General features: G+C 35.3%; 2 protein-coding genes across 2 annotated transcripts; one reads left to right on the forward strand and one right to left on the reverse strand.

The window, feature by feature from the left end:
* Positions 1–444: 444 nt before the first annotated feature.
* On the reverse strand, positions 445–8825 carry LOC132551179 (NK-tumor recognition protein-like). Its single transcript, XM_060215287.1, has 12 exons — positions 8754–8825; positions 8424–8568; positions 7692–7739; positions 7268–7340; positions 6686–6750; positions 4675–6013; positions 4351–4467; positions 3251–3326; positions 2814–2935; positions 2501–2559; positions 1916–2002; positions 445–1103 (listed from the first exon to the last, which is right to left on the reverse strand). The coding sequence occupies exons 1-12, from the start codon at positions 8823–8825 to the stop codon at positions 985–987; spliced, it is 2322 nt and encodes a 773-aa protein (XP_060071270.1). The 3' UTR covers positions 445–984.
* Positions 8826–15059: 6234 nt separating this feature from the next.
* Positions 15060–23086, forward strand: LOC132551186 (uncharacterized protein C6orf163 homolog). The gene is made up of 4 exons (XM_060215294.1): positions 15060–15513; positions 17472–17674; positions 21958–22160; positions 22375–23086. Exons 1-4 carry the CDS (start codon positions 15351–15353, stop codon positions 22805–22807), a joined length of 1002 nt encoding a protein of 333 aa, XP_060071277.1. The 5' UTR covers positions 15060–15350; the 3' UTR covers positions 22808–23086.
* The last annotated feature ends 601 nt before the right edge of the window (positions 23087–23687 follow it).

A 23687-nucleotide genomic window follows, 5' to 3' on the forward strand; every position in this document is an offset into this window, starting at 1 on the left:
CTCCCCCACTACATCCCTACAACACAACATCCTCACCACACTACATCCCTACAACACAACATCCTCACCACTACAACACAACATCCTCACCACTCCCCCATCCTACATCCCTACAACACAACATCCTCACCACTTCCCCCACTTCCCCCTCCCCCACTACATCCCTACAACACAACATCCTCACCACTTCCCCCTCCCTACATACAACACAACATCACACAACATCCTCACCACTTCCCCCTACATCCCCAACACAACATACATCCCTACAACACATCCTCACCATCCTCCCACCACTTCCCATCCCTACAACACTCCTCACCACTTCCCCCTCCCCCACTACATCCCTACAACACAACATCCTCACCACTTCCCCCTCCCCCACTACATCCCTACAACACAACATCCTCACCACTTCCCCCTCCCCTTTTACATCCCTGCAAAATCCTTAAGAACTATAATTTGTTATGAAAAGATTCCATTTAACATCAACCCAAGAAGCTATTGTCTACAGCTGGTTGTCAATATTTTTTTTTGGCCTGCTTCTTTTGAAAGAGGACTCAAAACACCACAATGGAGAACACAGAATGTAACAAGGTATCCTGAACCCCAGAAGATGAACTGCTACATACATTAAACTATAAAATGTTGATTCTTGGTGATTTGGTCATTAAAGATGGCAAACATTTCTCTTGTACACACAGTCAAACACTTGATATTCACAAATCTTATTTTCCTGATTCATTAACCAAAACTTATTCACCGGAACATGTTTTCACAAAAAATTCAATTCAATCTCATTACGTAGAAGTTACTGTGTACTATCACAATATCAGAAATCAGAATCACATAAAAACTATCAGAAATCACCAATCATGTTTTCTTCCATCACCATTCATTAACATCAACAATTTCGACATTCTCCAACATCATACAGGATTAACCATCATTCATCACCAGTTGTCAGTCCTAACATGTCCAATATCAAGAGGATTTTCCAATTTTCTTCTTAGCTTGTTGAAGAAGCTGATCAAAGTCCAGAGGTTTATTTGAATTCAGACTCTGTAGTGGATTTAATTCCTCCATCAATTCAATATCTCCATCTGCATCAATAAAATAAAACATCTTATACAACAACATTATTATGAAATGTGAATGAAATATGCAATAGCTCTGATGATGGTGGGCTAAAAATGACTTGTATCTATTCAAACAGCAATCCATGTGTTGCATGACAATTTAAAATTAAAGAATACAGTTATGTGATATCAATAATTTATAAATGTACCTGGTACCTATACAATTTGTAAGAGATGTACAAGGAAGAATAGTCTTGATATATGTAAAAAAAAATCTTTACATCTCTTTCACTAGTTTCCTTTCCTTTAATCCTAAATGAGACAATTAATGTTTATTTGTCATCAGGTTCACCTTGTTATGATCAGATTGAATCAAATTGAAATCCCTGAATAACAAACATTTCTCGAATAGGAATACATGTATAAAATGGCAGCTCCCTTGGCAAAGGGGATGACCAAACCCTCTACGTTCAGTAAATATGAAAGGTATTATCCACTACACAAAGTTAGCTGTATACTGAAGGAAAAGTTGAAATATTCAGCTTCATTAACTGCCAGATATTGGGCATTGTTTTTTTGTGCCCTAGAACGTCACACTTGCCATTTATGTAACCAAAAAGTTTCCTTGCACTAACAACTTAAAGCGTGTGACCAAATTAAGTCAAAACCCCTGCAGCCATTCAAGATTAGCAGCACTTTGCTTGAAATATTGATGATGGAAAGTTGCACCACAGTGTGTGTTTACTTATGGACAATATCATATTGAAACAGGTTACTATCAGAATTTCTGCTAATATTAAGAATCCAAGAAAATAGCTATTAAAAAATATACAAACCTAAATCTTCATATTCCGTCTCACAGAACTTCCTACGACCACCAAAGCAAAGCTCAAATGGTGGGCCATCTTGAAAATCATTACCTTCTGAAATTAAAAGAAAACATTGATACAGTTAAACCAGTTATTATATCACAAAGGAGAGATATTTTAAACATATATGATAATCATATTCAACATCTATTGACAATAACCTTTAAAACCAGTAACAATATGCTTATTTAAACAAAAGAAATTCAGCTATGCCTTTTTTCTGATGTGATGAAATATTATTGTTCTAAATGCAATTCCTAAATATTACTCTAGATGTGAAATTTTGTGAATCTGTGCTAATTTATCAACATACATATCAATTAAAATTTGACCATGTGTTCAGCAAAAGTGTGGTTGAAATTCTTTTAATTTATCATAGACATAGCTGTGACAAACGTCTATATTCAAACTTATTTTCATCTGTGTCACCAAAAGTCACAATACACGTCAAGTGTCAGTAATATTTACCAAGATATTTAAATTAGACACCACTCTAACAGAAAATCTGTTTTAAACCAGAGCAAATAACTTCAATCATCTGATAAAACTTACTCTCTATCGCAGCATAGGCATCACAGGTGTAGGAAAATGTCACAAAGCCATAATTATCACTGAAAATAAAAAAAAATTCAAATATTCACTTAAAAAAAAAAAAAACATTTTAAGAAGTCTGATACCAAAATATGTATATAATGTAGTATTTGATTTTTCTCAAGAAAAGGCTGGTAATTAGACTTACTGTTAATTATCATTAAACTTGCTATAGAACTAACAATTTGAATTGCATTTTACTAATTTAATAATTTTACAATCTACATTTCCTCTCAACTATGAATTATGTCATCTCCAAGAGACATATGCCTACCCATGCTCTCTGAAGTGCAGCTGTACATGTTCTATCTCCCCGAATCTCTGAAACCTTCTTCTCATGTCACGTCTTGTATAATCACTTGGTATTCGGCCAACATAGATGATTCGTCGCTCCTCCTGCAAGATTGAAGAGTTCAGATGAGTAAGTACAATTAAAGTTTTCAACTATATTTTCTAGTCTGATGATGTCATTTTTTCAATATCTTAATTTTGAAATACTGACAAGGAATGATTCTGAAATTTCATATAGAATACTATTCATGTATAGTCTTGTAAGTTAATATAACAGAATAAATTCATACACATTTTTGAGTGGAAAATAAGCATATCTACTTCATCCTTCAAGAAACAAGGTTTTGCCAAAGAATAGTTTTTTCACAATTTGAAGTCCTACTAGTTGCTTCCCTTGATACAGGAATTGTTATCGCTTACCATCTGTTTGTTTTTCTCTTTTTCACGTAATTCTCTCTGTTCCATTCTTCTTCTTATTTGTGAAGGACTTACACCTCTGCAAAAATTAAAAAAATTAAATGTAAGTTCTTTTAAAATCTGTACAGTTAACAGACACTTCCTTTAAAATCTGTACAGTTAACAGACACATCTGTACAGTTAACAGACACTTCCTTTAAAATCTGTACAGTTAACAGACACTTTCTTTAAAATCTGTACAGTTAACAACTAATCAGAATATTGTATGACATCTTGAGTAAAAGCATGGAAATTCTAATTCATAATTGCAGGGATGGTAAAAGCATGAGCCGTTATATGTTTGACCTATTAGACATAATAAAAACATGTGTAAATATATGTCTTGCCTATTAGACACAATAAAAACATGTGTAAATATATGTCTTGCCTATTCAGACATTGCCAGTACTGTAATTTTCAAGCAAACTGTTGAAATTTTTTTTGTGTTTTGTGATGGAGATTTTGAGTTTGGGCCACCGAAACATGAACTCCTCTAAAGCACTTCTTTATTGACTTTTTTTTATCTAAGTATTAAGGAATTTCCACAAGAAATTAAGTTGGGTGATCGAGTGGCAACACACTTGCCTTCCACCTAGTTGTCTGGGGTGTGATTACTGGAATGGATGCGAAAAGGTACGGGGTCACCTGCCCGACCTCATGGGTTTATCCTGGGTACTCTAATTTTTTTTGAACTGCCATCTGGGCTGATAAGAGTGATGAGTTTAAGCTGATAGCCTGTTTCACAATTGTTGTAAAATGAACTTTACATTAATAAAGTTGCAAAGGTTACGATATCGATTTGAGACATGATGACCATCAGAATACTATCTTCAACCTACTGCTGTCAAAAATAAAATTTTGAATCATCCATAATGATCATGTGTGTCCATCTGGCAACAGTTCATGAGAATGGATGGAAATTTGTCAATAAGCAGAATGATTATAAAGGGAAGATGGAGCATCAACACAGGTATGTAAAGTCTACAACCAATTTCAGATCATATACATTTAGACAATACACAGTTTACTTTATAAATTCATTTGGAATACTTTGTTTTATGTACCTGTGTGTTCTTTCTCCTGAGTGTGACCTTGATCTTGATCCATCATGGAAGGACCTTGACCTTGACCTAGATCTTGATCTGGAGCTCCAAGACCTTGAACGTGACCTAGAAGGTGATCTGTAAATAGGTAGTTATATAGAGTGTTGCTTCATTAACTCCAACATTACACAGATAGTAGCCTTTTTTTACAAACAGACAAACGAAATCAGGCAGAAATTCATAATAAACTGCATAATACATTTTAGTATGAAAAGGGACAATAACATTAAATAACATAAAATATTGAATAGTGGACACTGTATAATTTCAAGAAAATGTACCAACCTTGACCATGACCTTGATGAAGATGGTGACCTAGAACTTGACCCAGAATTAGATGAATATGAACGCCTTCTTTCCCTCCTCCATGATCTCTTTCTTTCAGTCCTAACAGTTTCTCTTGATCTCGACCTTGAGTACGACCTTGAGCGGGAGCGAGAGCAGGATCGAGATCTTGATGAAGCCACCGAGGGTGACCTTGAACACCGACGAGAGTCTATGACTAGTGACGGAGTCTGACTTCGACTAGAATAGCCACTACTACACATTTTATTACTGTCTTGAGAACATTCAGAGTTATTTCCCTTCTCTATGCCAGCAGCATTATCATACTTAGTACTGTTTGTAAAACAACTGTAGTAAGCTGGCAGCTTGTTGTACAAAGAAGGGTCTCTTTTTGGGGAAGGATTCCTGGCAAAGTAATCCTCCACAGTAATACCTCGACGACCTGAGGCAGTGCGTTTGTATGTGATCTCCTTTGCCTGTTTTACAGGCTTGTTAGGTATCGACAGAGCTGTGTAGTATGCTGGAATTTTATCAAAGTATTTCTCTTCCTCTGCTTCTTTACTCTCTATGCTTCCAACATCCATGTTGTGTTTGCGATAGTTCCTCTTACTAATGTTTTCACGCTTAAGAATTTCAACAAAAGCAGAACATTTACTCCGTCGTGACTCATTTGATACTGATGTGGAATTATTTTTGAGATCATCATCAACATCTTTTTCTAGTAGTTCATCTATATCCTCCTCCATCACCTCTGTATTTGAGACGAGATCTTCATCCCGCTCCTCATCACAGACCACTATCTCTTCGGCTACAATCGGAACCTCATCCTTCATTTCACTGTCTAAAATCCTAAGTGGTACATTTGCACAGTAGTCATGATCAATGATCTCATCAAAGTAATCATTGCTGACTTCAAATTTGTTTTCTTCCTTCTTTGATAAATTGTCATCTTTCTTCTTTTTTTCTAACTGATCATTTTCCTTCTTTGATAACTCTTTACTTGACTTAACCACAGCTTCATGGTTAGTATCTATTGGTTTTTTATCACCAGAGTTATCTTCCTTAGTCATTTTAGCAGTATTTGCATTATTGAGAAGGGAAACACCTTTGACAGAAGTGTTGTCCCCAGAGCAACCTTGTAACTTTGGTGTGACTGAAGGCATGTTCACAAATCGCTGCAGTTTCAGAGGAGCACAATTAGCGGGCATTGCTGTTGCTCTCCCTCTGCCTCTTTTGGAAGGCATTCCCATCGGAAGCATAATGGTTGACTTTCTCTTTGTTCCAGCACGAATTTTATCAATGACATGTTTAGAAGGTGTAGAGTTTTCATCATTTTCATCTGCAAAATGAACAAGAATTTCATGTATTTATCTGTCTTACATGTCCCCACTTATTCATTAGGTTAGGAGCAAATGTATTGCATGTTGTGTTTGTATCAAAGATATAAAAGCAAACATGCATGGGTCTGTATATTTCCCAAAACCTCCCAAAGTTTTTTTGTTTTTTGAAAGGAAATCACACGAAGAAGAAACATTTTACACTATCACTGAATATGCTTTTTGTCCCAAGATTTACTAACTTTAAATTGGGAGTATCCAAGTATCCAAACTTTGGTTGGCCTAGCACCTGTACATTGTCCATCATAGAATTAATCCAAAAATACAGTCAAATTAATGGGAAATTGCGAGTGAAATTCAAAATCTGAAATGTTTTGGGAAAGTCATGGTTAGATGTAAGTATACATACAATGAGAGAAATTAAGCTCAATACAGACCCCAACACTGACCTTTTGCAATGCACATAGGCCTACCCAGATATAAATATATACCAGGTCTGATTATGGAAGTATTTATACAGACGGAGAGAAATTGAGCCCAGCACAGACTTTTATTGTACAATTAGGTCAATTAAAGGTAACCTGTAGGTGAAATTCAGAATCTAAACTGTGTGTTGGGAAGCGTTGCCTACATATAAGCATTCCTAGTTCAGTTGTAATAATATTGATACTCACTTGTGAAGAACTCCAGTCCCTCTGCTGTAGACGTACTGGAAACTGGTTGACTTGGAGTTTTATTGCTAAAATAAGTGAAAACATCTCTACATATTTGCCATGTCTCAAGAATGAATCAAACATGGTTTAAACTTTTGTTAAAAATATATTTTGTTAGATGCAGATGAATATTCTAGAATGCAAATTATCTTGTGTACCTTTAAACTCTACCCATTTAGTTCAATAATGATTTAGCACACACAGTTTTTTTTAGCATTACAAGCAATTAAATCCAGTTTAAAAATATTTGATTTTTTCAACAGACCATGAATTAGCCAATTATATAGCGACCTACGAATCAGATTTTATAATACATTGTAGTTATTGGTTTTTGGATAGTGCACTAGTACTGATTGTAGTGTACACCTCTGAAGGTTTATTTTCAATATTTTTGGATTAAACCATTTAATTAGAAGTTACTAACAACATTTTATGGAGTGAGACCAATTTTGAGAAGTATTTTGGCATCAAACATTTATTTTTTTTTATTTAAATTAATGACAGTGTATTAAAAATATGCCACCACAGAAGGCTACTGTGTACCTTGCTTGGCTAGATTTTGGGCTGAAGTTTAGACTTGGTTGAGTAGGATCATTGTCACCCAAGGACTGTGAAGCTGAAATATAAAACATTTTTCGTTCACTCTGAGCAGATATTTACTTCTCTCCCGATTCATGCACATCACAACTCTGGATTTAATGAGTCTGTAACAATTGGAAGGTCGAGAGGCTTGGAGGTAGAAGTGTCAAGAAAACTCAATGAGCAGAGCAAAATATACCAAATATATATCAGAATATTTCAAGGTTGATTGCATCCACTTTTCAACTGTATTCTTGGACTGAACAAAATTTCTTCTAGAAACTCACAATTCGATCTGCCACTGGTAAATCACATTGTGAAATCTTGCATCCTAAATAATAAAATTTGAATTTAATATTACAGTATATTAAATTAAGTCTGAACTTACCTTCTTCAAACTGTTTCAGCAGACTGCCCAAGTTTGTTGCTTCTATGCCTTAAGATAACAGAAATGACTTTGTTATGTATAGATAATAAACATTATTTTGCCATTAGTTAGATAAAAAATGTAAAAGTTTATTTCTCAAACTACAAGACAAAGACATAAATGCCCCCAATTCCCTACAAATGATTAGAATTGTGCCAAGACTTTAATGGCACTTTACTTTCGAATCATGAAACACAAACTGATCCAAGTTATTTTCATATTCAACATTTGTATAAACAACGACAAAAACTATCAAGAAGTAGCTGGTGTGACAATTGATAGGCTGGGTTGGTAATATCATAACAAAACACATCCCCACAACCTCCTTCCCCTCATAAAAATGGTATGTATAGAAAGATATTTTACACTGTAAACAGATATTCAAAATTACATTTTTAAATGTAAATAAGAGACATATTATATTGGCAAAGTAGACTGGATTTGTTCAACACATTTGTTGCACGCAATATTAGATCTACTTTTACATAATAATATGATAATTAAGCTGACATCTCGTAGGAAAATAACTTCTTTCCTAGATAACGCGTGCAATGAAACATCTGTTACAGAAAATTTAATAAAAAGAATAAAAAAGTGCAGTAGTGATACATGGACAAGCCATAAAACTATATAATCATGCATTTATTCCTGTTTCATACTGGATCAAAGAAAATGATAGTTTTTCCTCCTTACCATTTAATCCAGGTATATCCCCGATGCTTGGTACATCAAGTAAACCATCATGCTGGAACTGAGCCAAACCTGCAATCCCATCCAACCCAAAGGAATCGGTTTGAAACACATCATTCAAATCCATTGATCTGTTTTTTATCATAAACTGCAAAAAACAAGAAGTATAAAAACTGTTTAAAGGAACAAAATGGGTAGATTTCGTCTTTTTTTCTTGCATGTTTTATTTCTGATGGGTGTTGAAATGCCTGAAATAAATCTATTTGCAAAATAATAACATTGCTCATGAAAAGTTTGCAAAGAGTGCCTACACCAAACATTTTGTTAATATACTATAGTTGCTGTGTCTGTCACTACTGCTGATCTGATTGTCATGTAAAGTCTGGTTTCAGTGGAATATTTCATGTCGACAAATCTCATTAATACAATAGATGGTTAAGTCTTTTTATTGAAATTGATACAATACATGTGTACATATGTACATAAGTAAAATAGGTTACTGAATATCTTGTGTGTTCATAATTCATCATCAATACAAATGTTCATTTAATTTCATGCCATTTTAAGCTTTACGCTCAGTGAAGTGTTGAATCTTGTCATATATATATTTGACTGCTTTAATAATCTAACAGACTGGAAATATTATTTGAACATGTCACATGATAGTGAAACATGAAAACAGAGAGGAGGACTCTACCCTTGACAGCAAAATAGATAAATTGAATTGATTATAAATCTACCAAATGATTAAGATTATGTCACAGATTCCAGTGTGCCCAATACAGAGAATTAAGATCACAATGCCATTAAAGTTAAGGAGAGAATTTTTTTTTTATCAAGATAGGTTTTTTTAACATGTACTGCAATATCAGGGCTCTCGATCTGCCAGATTTGGTGCTGATATTCAGCCCCATTCCCAATGCAAAATAGTATCTTTTTTTCCCCAATTTAGACCCCAAGTTTTCCCCAATTTAGACCCCAAGTTTCCCCAATTTAGACCCCAAGTTTCCCCAATTTAGACCCCAAGTTTTCCCCAATTTAGACCCCAAGTTTCCCCAATTTAGACCCCAAGTTTTCCCAATTTAGACCCCAAGTTTTCCCCAATTTAGACCCCAAGTTTCCCCAATTTAGACCCCAAGTTTCCCCAATTTAGACCCCAAGTTTTCCCCAATTTAGACCCCAAGTTTCCCCAATTTAGACCCCAAGTTTTCCCCAATTTAGACCCCAAGTTTTCCCAATTTAGACCCCAAGTTTTCCCAATTCGAAGGAAAACGCCGCTATTTCATTTTGATCATTAACACAAAGTACATAACTTTTAACATAGTTTTTGTCATGAAAACACTTTTTGTCAGTTAACACATGACTTCAGTATACAATGTAATAAAAAATGTATCTCTTTGCCCTAAAGAGAAATACCAGCCACTTGGTTCATGATATCTAATAAATTTACTAAATTACCGCCAAGATAATTTCATCCATGGAAACTGTTTTATTGTAATGTCACACCACCCAAATTGATGCAAATTTTAATGTCAACTTAAATATTTAAATATTTCTGCTTTGTGAATCCCGTCTTTATTTTATAATGAGAAAGAATGTCCTGCAAGTTTTCATGTGTTCCTATCTGGGGTTCGAGATGAAAAGATTTGAGATTTCAATCAGTTTGACCCATTTTGGCATACACATCGGCTCCTGAGTATTAATCAGGGTCAATTTGTGAATACCATAAAAATACCATCCCAAACATAGAATCCCAACTATATTTTGATATGATACCTCTGAAAAAATCCTACCATTGATTTTACCCTTTCTCACAGGGAAAATTTTGATAAAGAACCTTAATGCCTTTCATCCATGAAGAATATTTGATTATATATCTATGTATTACCCCTGAGAAAAATATTATTGAAAATTTCTTTATTTCTAGTGACCTAAATATTTATTTTTAGATTTACCATAATATCAAAGATAACCACTGACCAGTTGGTTACTCCAGTCTCCTCACATCAACATAATACTGAATCAAAACAGCAAAGACTATTTCAATATCTGCTTCCATACCATGATCAGACAGTACAACTTTTCGTCCCTGTTGACTTCATAACTCTGGCTTTATAGTCAGTCATATAGCTCAATTGTGTTGCAAGGTTATTTATAACTTATACATGAATAAGGTATTCCTTTAACGAAACAGACCCAGGTGTTGTTCACATAGCTTCATGCATGACAATTTTACCATAAAAAAAAACATGCTTGTATTTTGTATTACTTACTGCTGGTATTTTTGTGTAGCACTATATAATGAGGCGTTACCATAAATATTTAATCCAGTATGACACTGTAGCATATGAATAATGCTGAATGCTAAGATATTACCTTGTGACAGTCCACATTTATTGCTGTTATGGAAAAATGACAAACAAACAAAATGTAATGCACCATACCTAGCCAACAAAATACAGTGCACCTTACCAAGCCAACAAAATACAGTTCACCATACCAAGCCAACAAAATACAGTTCACCATACAAGCCAACAAAATACAGTTCACTATACCAAGCCAACAAAATACAGTTCACTATACCAAGCCAACGAAATAAACAGCACCATACAAGCCAACGAAATATAGTACACCATACAAGCCAACAAAATACAGTACACCATACAAACCAACAAAATACAGTACACCATACAAGCCAACAAAATACAGTTCAGCATACAAATCCAACAAAATACAGTACACCATACAAGCCAACAAAATACACTGCACCATACAAGCCAACAAAATATAGTACACCATACAAGCCAACAAAATATAGTACACCATACAAGCCAACAACATACACTGCACCATACAAGCCAACAAAATACAGTTCACCATACAAGCCAACAAAATATAGTACACAAACAAAACAAAAATATACAGTTCAATGTGTCATCTACAACATATAATATGCTGCGTGGATGAGACCTAATGTAAAATGCATGGGTTAGTACCTGGAAATTGCTACATACAGGCTTCAAACCTGCAAACCGGAGGTGTAGGGCTAATGACAGATAGGTGGTCAGACGTCAAAACCACTCAAACTAAAGAAAGATATGCACCAGGTAAACAACTGGTACACACATCTCCAGGATGTAAACATCCAAACAAGTCACTTTTATTTACATAGGGATTTCATATCCTCATGCTGGCCTGAATATGTAATGATTTATTGAACCAATCAGCCTAGACATGAAAATGTAAAACTATGATACTGAACATAACACCTTATCTTACATGACTTGCTTGTAGGATTTCCTGAAATTGGGGAAACTATGAAACATATTTATATTAAAATCATTCCGAGGTTGGGTCTCCTTACAGCAGCTAGTGGCTATTTCATCCAATAACATACAAGAGACCTGTTGAATTCAAGCCAAAGAAGTTTGGGTGAAATGTCTTGAAAAAGAACACAATAAATCAGAACTAACCAGCCTTACTCAGTTTCTTGAGAAACACAAATTGCCAATAATAGGAACAAGGAACCACACAGTCAGGATCTTCACCTGATGTTACTTAGGCACAACACTCAACAACTGAACTATCACAGTACTTTCACTTGTGTTAATGTGTTTAAAAAAAAAAAAAAAGTAATTTTTAATCCTTTTTGGTCTGGAAGCATTGGGTCAAAATCATAAAGAGAAGATGATCTATAGACTGTTGTTCAACTTTTATTGGTAGAATATTAAAATTAATTGTACATAAGAGTTTTAGACCAAATCAAGCCCAAAGGTCCCAGATATGCTTCTTAGATATCATAAAAACATCATAAAAAAAAACTTGCACTGTGTGACATCAACAGGTGACAATGGTGACTGTTGAATTGATAAACAGGACATATATAAACATTCCACTGTAGTTGTGATGCTGCATCCTGATGAGACAACACTTATTCATATTTGCCATTTAATCAGTAGGATAGTGGGGTTGGGATATTGATATTGTTCTTGGTCAACTATTGATGATTACTGATGACGCAACATAATTATCATGTTTAGTGTTAAAAATGTTAGCATTTTTGGTCCTCAACTATTCAATTTCATTTTAGCTATCATTGGCAATATGTATTGGTTGGTGTCATACATTATGTTCATGATAGGCAAAATTAACTTGAAAAAAAATATGTTTGAAGAAATATTTCACCTTGAAATTTGTCACACCTTGAATACATGTTACAGCTACATGTAGCTGGGGCAAAGCTACTGTATTTGCATATTTACTCTGTGATATTGTGCATTAGCAGTGTTTCAGATTGGGCCCGGCCATCGGCCAATGGCCGAAAAAAAATGAAAATGGCCGAAAAAAATAAATTGGGGACATAAAGGCCGGTAGTATTTCAGGTTTTCAGACTAAATGGCTGATAAATTTTCCATTGAATAAGACATCTGACAATAAATTTCAGCAATTAATCGGTTTGTCAAAATACTCTCATTCAAGGCCTAACGAACACAGTTCGACTGGATTTCGACCATCTATTCTCTGAATGCATGTCGTGGAAGCGCTTCTTAATCTTTCACTTGGAACACCTCGCCTAACCCTTCCAACGTAGTTTCTAAAGAAAACGACAAATGGTATTCCGAACGTTTCTATCGCTCAGACGCTTGAAATAAAAACATGGCGCCAAAGAAACGAAAGTACATTGAAAAGGGCCAAAAACATTATTTTCTTGCGGTGTTTCTAGACCAACACCAGAACAGGACGAAACAATTATAATTACCAAACAAGAAGAAAATAAAACCACCACAGCCAGAAAATTTCAGCAAAAATGGTTACAACAATTTAAATGACTGTGTAGCTGTGACTATGCTCAAATGCTGCTATAGGCTTTTTCACGAGAAAAAAGCCTTTTCTTGCCTGTATACTGCTATGTACAACATGTAACAAACTTGATGTACTCTACTACTGTGACTGTCTTGTGCATAAAAATAAATGTTTATCGTTTGACTGTGGCCTAAATGTTTTTGTTCTTTCGGACAAAATGGCCTTAGAAAATTTCAGTCTTTAGGACATCTGTCCTAAAGAAAGCTGGGCTAATCTGAATCACTGATTAGGTGATCAGTTTTTTGAGCACAGTTCTGATTAGGTTACACAAGCGCTGAAGCCACAAGAACTATCATTAGATCTTGGTATAAGCTTTTACAGTGAAATACAGGCCCAACAAAACTTGCATGCTTTGATATTTTAACATACTTTTGACCAATTAGATGACAGTATTTGCAGAGAAAAGTGAAACTCAATTTTCTCTAAGTAAGTTCTTATTTAAAACCTTAGGAACAACAACGCCGGTAGATGTAGTCTTATGAAATATCAAGACAGTCTCACTCTACTTTAATGTATTAATCCTGGTGAATTCAATCACTACAGTGTGCTATACTTATGTTATGTTAAATAATTTAAAGATCTGTGTCATTGATTTGAAACTAAATATCTGTATTTGTTATTATAGAGTACACACTTCAAACAAAGCGGCAAATTCAAACTGGTACCTATGAAAGTTTTAAGAAATGTAATAAAATAGAATATAATAAAATACAATATTGTTTTGTGCACTTGTGAAAAAATATAAAATTTTCCACCCACTCCATAAAAACCCATTGAATATTATCTGTATATCTTTAATCTTCACAATGCAAATTTATATCAGAACCAGCTCATACTTTCAGCAGCATGGCTTCACCATTTTTTTCTTTCGTGTGTTTAAGTCCACAAATAAAACCATAATATACATCGACTTTTTATATGTGAATTAATTAATACTAATAAAGCTTCAATAAAAAATACTATAGGTTAGGAAACCCTTTTCGATTATTGATGACAATAAAAAGCAACCCCGAAACCTACACGCAGTCTGCTGTCTATAGTAAAGAAACCTTACACAGGTATTTTAGATTTGCACCACACCTGAAATAGTTGCTGATGTTTAAGTTGATGAAGTCACTACCATTCTCGCTTTGTAGCATCAAGATACAATCAATGGCAGTGAAGAAATTGTCGCCTATGTAGAAGCATTAAGAACAACATGCAATTGTCCGTGCACCACGTGCGAGGTACAACAGCGCATCATCAAGAGTTTAGCTAGTGCACGTGGTCACATATTATTTACCATTTTATGATCGTAACATACAACTGTTGATTTAACAACAAATTAATGAAAATTATTTCATATGGCGTATTGATTTACAACACTATATTACCTTACGTATGGAAGGTCTGTCCTTTCTTCATGCCGTACCTTAACTGCTGGTAGCACAGTGGTCTTAATATTTTTTGACAATACACATCTAGTGGTGTGCCCTCCTACATCACTTCCGGCAATGACGAAATATATCTCGCATAATCCCGCAGTATTCTCGCGAGATCACCAGTAGCAACCATGGACGCTTTCGTTTTCAAAATATATCACTGCGCAACGTGTTGTATCTTATCAAAGTCATTGGTAATAAATAAATAACAGAGAAAAAAGGTTTTCCCCAATAATACATTAAGTTACATACATGATATTAAGGAATTCTTCTTAAAGAAAGACATTTGTGCACTATTTCTCTAAAAAACAATCACTTCCGGCGAGGCCACCAGCCACGATCATTGCTGATGATGTAGGCTAGTTGCTGAAACTAAATTGCTCGTGACATTCGTAAGATGACACGTCTGTAGTGTGTAACAAGAATGGAAACTACGCTGAATTCATTCAACCATCAGAGAGTTTAACGCACACTAACGGACAAAGAGCTTATATCTTGTATACGTAAGGACCTGTCAAATTTACAGCATCTGCATGGTTAATGAAAACAAGTCCACGGCGTGGTTTTGTTTACCATATGAAAGCCTAAATTGGCCACAATAGGTCTATACTCTATAATCTGCAATAAGTGAAAAGTCGTTTTAAACATGTCGGCACACACAGAACAGTCTAGACGGAAGAGCACGGACAGGTCGACACAGAACCTTTCTTTCAGTTTGCCTTCTCTGACAAGATACAATGGAGTTCCAAAAAGATACGAGGAAACACGACCGGTGCTGATTCAGGGCCATGCCCATAGAAGAATACTCAGTATGTTATAAACACGTTTTCAAACATTCATTAAATGTGTGATAGGAGCTGGTTGGTATGGCTTGCACATAATGTTAAATATGGTCTCTGTCACTCAGCCGAAGAAGTATGCTTCTTTGGTTCAGTTGATAGAGCAGGTCGATTATCACACTGCAGAGCCTGGTTTGACTCCTAATAGAGGCACGTGACAGGAATGTATGTTCTTTCGCATTGGCGCTCAACAAAACCCCACGGTTTTGATATTTGGAATTTAAGAAATCTATGAAAAAACAAATAGATAAAAAGGGGGAGTAGTGTGAAAGGAATGGGTTAGTATGCCTTGTACATAGTGTTAGATACGATTGGTGTCACCCAGCTGATGGTGCATGCATCTTTGGCTCAGTTGGTTGAACAGGTCGATTATTACACTTGAGACCCGGGTTCGATTCCGGGTTGGGGCAATCAACAGGAATGTGTTTTTTCCATATTCTTTCACAGATGTTAAAATAAAGAGATGAAGGGTAACATTATGATAATTACAACTTGCTCATCCAATATCTTTTAGACAGAGGTTTATTTTTTATGATGGAATCTCTGGAGTATAATGTGAATACCTAAACTCCACTGCCCAGGCCATATAATGCAATGTTTAAAAATAATATCATTTGTTAAAGTAACCCATTGACACTGACTCTCTAATATGTTATTTTTATCTGATAAATTCACTGATAGTCAGAACTCTTAATTCAGACTTTGGATTGAGGTCCATTTGTAAGTTGTCATCGCTAGGTACATATCTACTAGTAATTCTTGTTTGATGGTGTGATATTCTCACTGCTGAATGTGATCCCAGATAAACACCAACAATATTAAAGGGATATCACTGTAAAAATGTTTTCTATTCTATAAGAATGCATTCTTTTCTGTTGATTGTGGGTGTCTCATACACTTTCAGTCACGTTTCAATGCAATCCTGATATTCACTGTTGATTTCCACTGTCCAGTTTGACCACTCAGTTTGTACGGGAAATCCCTCTCAAATTTAGAGTTGTAGCATTACATGACATGATTGAAAATCAAGTAGTTCATTTGTTTACAAGATCACATGAGATGGTGCAAAAATGTAGTGACAAATTATGCAAACATCTGTTTTTTGGCACCTGAATCATGGACAAGTAGGAGTTATTTTATCACTGAAATTTAATTTAAAATCATGTAAAAATATGACATCAATAGCCATCCTTTCTGTAAAAGTCTCACTCCAAGTGTACAGGTTTTGTAAACAATATGTAAAGCATTAACTTAATTCCACTTGGTCAGTCTGTCAGTCAATCCAACAGAACACATAATTGTCTTTTTTGCTTTCTCAGCTGATAAGTTACCATCTGCCATAGTAAGCTTCTTTAGCAAATTTCTTGGGTTTTCTTCTGCCTCTTTGGCCTTCTTTTGCTTTGTGGCCGACATTGTAACATTTTTTTTTAACCACAACTGATTCACATAGGAAGCCATTCTTGTTTACTAATGTGGTGTTTTGTGTATATGCATTATCATATATAACACAAAACTTTATACATAGAAGCAGCAGTTATAAGAACATCAGGAAAAAAAAAAGAAGGTTTTTGCCGTTGATGTTGCTTAAATAAAAAAAAAGAGTGAATATGATGATTTGTGATTTGTCATCAGATGTGTTACTATCAAGTTCTAAAATGTTAATATTCATTATTATCTAGCAAATGATTTAAATTAAGTTTGTTGCAAATTTGTGACTAACTTCCTATGGAATTTATTGCGCAATGTTCCTATGTGCTTATTTGAACCTAGTTGCAGATATTCATATATATTTCTATAACATCAGAATATTTTATAAATGCAAAATTTTGTTACCAGTGATGAGAGATGAACTAAAGGACTGAATGCAAGAATAATGTCAGAAATTGGTTTGTCTGATTATAAAGTAATTATATTTAATTCTTTTGTAGATATTGGCCATGAACTACATCGGCAGACTTTGGATATTGCCGAGCTTGAAAAGCTGAAATCAATTCGGGATGCTGAGTCTGCATTGTGGGCAGAGGCAGAGCAGATCAAAGCTGCTGCAGTGGCAAAGGCTCGAGAGGAGGCTGCCATAGAACAGGAAAGAGTCATTGAAAAATTCAACAAAGTTCATCAGAAGGCTCTGAAGGCAAGTTAATTTAAACATCCAAAAAAAGCCATTTGTTCTGATTAATAAACATGAAACTGGAGTCTTCTGTAAAATGTGAAGTTCTGTATGAAATTGGGATTCATCTTCTGCGAAATATGTCTCCCTTTTGTCCATGGAGAGTATTTAAGTCTATCATACCTGAGTGTTTAGATAATATTTGGAATTGGAGTCACTGTCATCGATTTTGGCCATGGGTCAGAGTCCATCTGGCCTCTGAGGATCAGGCTATGTAAAAATGTGCTTATCATGTAACTGCCATCCCATAATAATAATTCTAACCAGAATAATTTCTGACTGAAGTATAAGCAAATTATACTCAAATATGGAAGTCAGTGTTAGTAAACTTCATGCTGGTCATTTGTCTGATAAAGGTGGCAGTACAACGTCATCAAAAACATCACACTAAGTCATTTACTGGTCGTGTTAATGTAAGAACACCTATTCAATTGACATTACTAGCCAAAGGAAAATGTTCCAAAATGTCATTGCCTGATTTCATGTACTCGTTAATTTTTGTCATGTAATATTAACAAGGCTTTATCCAGTTTCATCAGCCTCATAATTATCACCTGTGAAGATGAAAAATTTACCAATTCAAACTAGCTTTCACTTACATGACTGTGTGATATACACTTACATGTAAACATATAATGCTTTGAAAATGGAAAGAAAAAATATTTACCTTCATCAAGTGATCCACCCATTGAATAAATTTCCTGGGATGATCAAGCAGTTACATTACAAAAAAAAAGATATGTGGAATATTTGTCCTATATCACTTTACAATTATGTAATATATGACAAGAGATAGAATGAACACACATTATAAACTCAAACATTAGTATGTGTACCGTCAGTTCTGTGACTGGGTCACAATCCATGTGGTTCATCGTTCGTTTTATCATGTCTCGGAGTTGATGTTGACCTCCTGTTGACCCTCGGATATTTATGCCCAGTTTGGCATGGATTCTGTGCTCAATTCTGATCAAAGGTGAAAATGATATAGCCAGTATTTTGTACAATTGTTGATGACATGGAGACAGTTTGTTGTAGTAAAAATTCACTTATCAGTAGGGTGTGTTGTTGCAAACAACACTGTACACCAACCGGTACAAAGGCAGGGAGTTTGTATAATCAGGTGCATACACTGTATAAAATATAATTACGATATAACTGGTATATATATACACTTCTATTCGGTTATGGTAGATTTCTAAAATAGCAAGAAATATGGACTCAGTTACAATCATAATTTATTCACTGAACTTAAATTTGTCAAATTATTCCATTAAATAATGGGGACCTAGCTGTATCAATCATTCAGGGTCTCCAGCACTTCTTGATATTTGAAATGTGAGTGCATTTGAAAAATGTTAGACATATTCAAAGCAAGACTGGACTTGGGGAGGGAAGAAGGGGTAGATAGGTCTTAAATAGAATAGGCACTGTTACCAAGCCTCCCACTATAAATATGCATGGGGAGCATAGGTTTATTTACATTACCACCATGATGGAAAATTGAATTCATAGTTGGAGTATATTTTCATGCGTGTGTGAAGGCCATACATAACAGGTCAGCTCACAGTACAAGCATGTCACGTTTACATGGTGTTGATAAAACATGAGCAACATGCATCCTATCCTGTGGCGTGGAGAAGTGTGTCATTCAGGCTTATCTCTGTCTAGTCCAGATAACACCAGATGTTAGCTGTACTTTGACTCTAGATAAAACCTACCTATTACTTCATACATACACGTACACATACCCTGTCGGGACTTCGGTAGTAAAGTATATTTCAAATATGATAATACTTTGTCTCGACTATCCTTAATTAATTGACTACATACTGTAGAGGGACAGAATGATCTCAATTACTATACCAGTGTCTATGTTGAGTCTACTGTAAATCATATTTCATGAATATTTCATTTGGTGAACTTCCCTCTTGAGATGTATTCACGAACACATGATTTCACAAATGCTGATCTGGAAATGACTTTGAATTCGCGAATGATGAGCAGTTAGAGGCATGAACTCTTCAAGACTCTGATCTTGGTAACCAACTCATCATGGAGGCCATCCAGAGTTACTTAAAAATTATCGCCATAGATTTGAATTTGTGATCAACTTTCCTCACGTTAAAACATGAAATAAATCTTGAAGAAAAAATATTGATGGTGAACAGATGACATTTACATTGTACATTTATACAGACAATGGACGAACAATGCACCATGGCATAAGCTAGGTCATGGGGACAGGTGAGCTAAAATGAACACCTACACAACATCTAGCTGACTATGGATTGAATTGAGGGCGGGATTTTTTAATCTTTTGTTTTTGGGTTACAAAGATGAGTGCGGGTACTATATTTGCATACTAAAGTTATGGTAATTATTACTGAAATGAAAATAGTTTACTATATTGAAACAAAATGCTAAATAACTCTTACACTGTGTATGTTACTGGTAATTTTACCATAGATCACCTAATTTCACCGAAGATCCTTATAACATGCCTAATTGTGCATTTACTTCACAATGTGTTGTGTAATTATGCCTAGTGTTATGCACAAGGTTATATAATGCGGATTTTAGAAATGTTGATCTCAGCATGCATGTCCAAGTCTGCAGTTGTAATTACAATAATATTCTACCATTGCTGTAAAATAACACTGCTCAGTTATGATATTTATATCCAGTGCTATATTGGTCTTCGTTAGTGATATCAATTATCACTCTGCTTGATCTTAATGTGGTGTTGTATTATCATTGTCTTGATATCTTGTCCTACTGATGCATTAACTCAATTTGAAACCCTTCTCCAGAACAAAAGGCCCATGGGCCTTAACGGTCATCTGACAAAAAGCAAGCCAAACCTAGAAAGTGGGTTGAGGTCATTCATTTGAACAAACTTGGTAGCCTCTCCTCCAAGCATCTTACAGGCCCAATATCAGCACTCATGGACTTTTGCTTGTTGAGAAGAAGTCGTTTGTATATTTTAACATATTTGACCCCTGTGACCTTGAAAGTGGGTTGAGGTCATTCATTTGAATAAACTTGGTAGCCTTTCCTCCCAGCATGCTACAGACCCAATATCGGCACTCATAGACTTTAGCTTATTGAGATGAAGTCCTTTGTATATTTTAACATATTTGACCCCTGTGACCTTGAAAGTGGGCCAAGGTCATTCATTTGAACAAACTTTGTAGGGCTCCATGCCAGCATGCTATGGGCCAAGTATTAGCCCCCTAGGCCTTCTAGTATTTGAGAAGAAGTTATTTAAAGATTTTGACATATTTGACCCCTGCGACCTTGAAAGTTGTTCAAGGTCATTCATTTAAATAAACTTGGTAGCCTTTCCTCCCAGCATGCTACAGACCCAATATCGGCACTCATAGACTTTTGCTTATTGAGATGAAGTCCTTTGTATATTTTAACATATTTGACCCCTGTGACCTTGAAAGTGGGCCAAGGTCATTCATTTGAACAAACTTTGTAGGGCTCCATGCCAGCATGCTATGGGCCAAGTATTAGCCCCCTAGGCCTTCTAGTATTTGAGAAGAAGTTATTTAAAGATTTTGACATATTTGACCCCTGTGACCTTGAAAGTTGTTCAAGGTCATTCATTTAAACAAACTTGATAGCCCTTCATCCCAGCATGCCACAGGCACAATATCAGCAATCTGAGCCTTTTGGTTATTGAGAAGAAGTTGTTTAAAGATTTTAACATATTTGACCCCTGTGACCTTTAAAGTGGGTCAAGGTCATTCATTTGAACAAACTTGGTAGTCCTTCATCCCAGCATGTCACAGGCCCAATATCTACACTCTGAGCCTTTTGGTTAATGAGAAGAAGTTGTTTAAAGATTTTAACATATTTGACCCCTGTGACCTTTAAAGTGGGTCAAGGTCATTCATTTGACCAAACTTGGTAGAGCTCCATGCCAGTATCCTCTGTGCCAAGTATTAGCCCCCTAGACCTTCTAGTATTTCAGAAGAAGTCGTTTGAATGAAAAGTTTACGGACGGCGCACGGCGCACGACAATGGACGAAGCATGATGACTAAAGCAAAATTATCAAAATTTGAGATGGCTGCCTGTCAGCTTTTTTGTGTTCTAATCACTCTTGAATTCAAAAGATTACTTACATATGAAATTTCAGAACTTTTTAAGAAATAGTGAAAATAAGAACTGATGGTGGACTACTTGGTCACCACATATAATGTATACTCATGTCGTATACAATCCCCTACTCTTACAGGAGGAGGCTCTACGTGTTGAGATGGCCATGCAGAAGCTTGCCATAGAACAGGTGAAACAGGCACGTATGGAAGGGGAGGAACGTTTACGCGAGGCTGTCCATGCTGCTGAGGAGAAGGGGCGTGCAGAACTGAAAGTCGCAGTAGAAGCCGCCAGAAAGGAGGAGAAGGAAGCAGCTGCGAAAGAGGTAGCACGTATCATTAGGTGAGGAATAACATTCACTGAAGTGTTGATACAGCTAGTTTCGGTACACTGATTCAATTTTCTGTGTTAAGGTCAGGTGTGTCGAGTGGACCATCCAATATATAGATAGCTAAATTATCTACATTTTACATGGATGAAATTCTGTGTTAGGCTGCCAATCAATTCATACAAAACACATTAACACAAAAATTGCAATATGCTGTTTTTTTTTCAGAATTCATGAAGACAAATTCAAAGCTGCAGCTGTTAAAGCTAAGGAAGAGAAAAGGATAGCTCTTCTGGAATTAGAGGAGGCTAAAGACAGGGAACGAGTGAAGGCTGTTGCAGAAGTGGAGCAACGTGAGCGAAACATTACCGTAGAGAAAATCAAAGCATTAACTAAGGAATTTCAAGAGAAAATAACTTTACTAGGATTGGAGATACAAGAGAAACTGGCAGAAATTAAAAAACGAGAGCAACGAATTCTTGAAGTAGAAGAAGAAAAGAAAAATGTTGAAGCTGTATTGGCAGAAACACAGAAAGATTTCCAAGATTTTATAGATCGTATTCAACACTTTGAGGACAAGTGTGGCCAGGCAGATTACATGGTGAGACCTGTCTACTTAGACGAAATATCTAAAATCAAGACATTGAAACAACGTGTGTGAGGACACCACAAGTTTACCAGATCGGTTTTGTATGTCGCTCTTCACCTTCATACTGAATTATAAAACTGCAGTGATCATGAATTTTCATTTTTTAAAGGCAGATATCTGTTTACATTTCTTTTTTTCGACATTGACATTTTCAGATGTCATTAATAGTTTGAAATGTATATTATATATATAAAAATATTTGTCTTATGTTTTACCGGTAAATGCATACTAGCTTAATTCTAATGCAGTTTAGTTATCAATGTCACTACTTTTTATTAAAAACACTTAAAGTCTAAATTATTTTATGAGTTTTTTAGCTTGTTTAGTATTATTGGCTGACCTATGTGTAACAAATACAGAAACTTTTATTACCAAAACTGTATAATGATGGAAGTTATTGTGATATATCTAACGTCATTTATTTTGCCTGAAATTACCGACATGACGTGACGATAGACAATCTAAGTCCGCAGAAATGTGCCAAGTTAGGTATAAGTTTGATAGTTCATAAGTTGTGCTGCTGTTATCAAATTGATTTTATTTTTAAATTGCATAATAGCTGTACATATGAAATTGATCAGTTTTTAAAAAAATCTATCGATATACAGAAATGTAACAGCTGCATCTTGATAGCTAGGTAAATATTTGAGATCTGAAAGCATGGTATCCTTTATCACTTATTACGAATGAGAATTTTATTTAATGACTTATTGACTTGTTGAATAGGTTAACATCAAAGTACTCTGTTTATTCCTTTCACTTACACATGACTTTGATGTGCTGAGATTTGTTATCAGTATTGGTGTTCAGGTGTTTTATTTTCGGTGATGGGATATTTCTTTTTGACATTCTGGTGCCTGCCTAGGATAGTCTCATTTTCCACAATCAGTTT

This window comes from Ylistrum balloti, unplaced genomic scaffold, assembly GCF_031769215.1.
Source record: "Ylistrum balloti isolate Yb309-2 unplaced genomic scaffold, AGI_CSIRO_Ybal_v1 Utg370184, whole genome shotgun sequence".
NCBI lineage: Eukaryota > Metazoa > Mollusca > Bivalvia > Pectinida > Pectinidae > Ylistrum > Ylistrum balloti.

Bases quoted from the DNA above. Each gene is read 5' to 3' on its own strand.
- LOC132551179 (XM_060215287.1), bottom strand. From the start codon at position 8,825: ATGAAATATTCCACTGAAACCAGACTTTACATGACAATCAGATCAGCA. The intron at 7,341-7,691 runs GTAAGTTCAGAC...TTTATATTTCAG, and splicing joins GCTGAAACAGTTTGAAGAAG to CTTCACAGTCCTTGGGTGAC. The intron at 2,003-2,500 runs GTAAGTTTTATC...TTTTAATTTCAG, and splicing joins TGCCTATGCTGCGATAGAGA to AAGGTAATGATTTTCAAGAT.
- LOC132551186 (XM_060215294.1), top strand. From the start codon at position 15,351: ATGTCGGCACACACAGAACAGTCTAGACGGAAGAGCACGGACAGGTCG. The intron at 15,514-17,471 runs GTATGTTATAAA...ATTCTTTTGTAG, and splicing joins TGCCCATAGAAGAATACTCA to ATATTGGCCATGAACTACAT. The intron at 22,161-22,374 runs GTGAGGAATAAC...TTTTTTTTTCAG, and splicing joins GAGGTAGCACGTATCATTAG to AATTCATGAAGACAAATTCA.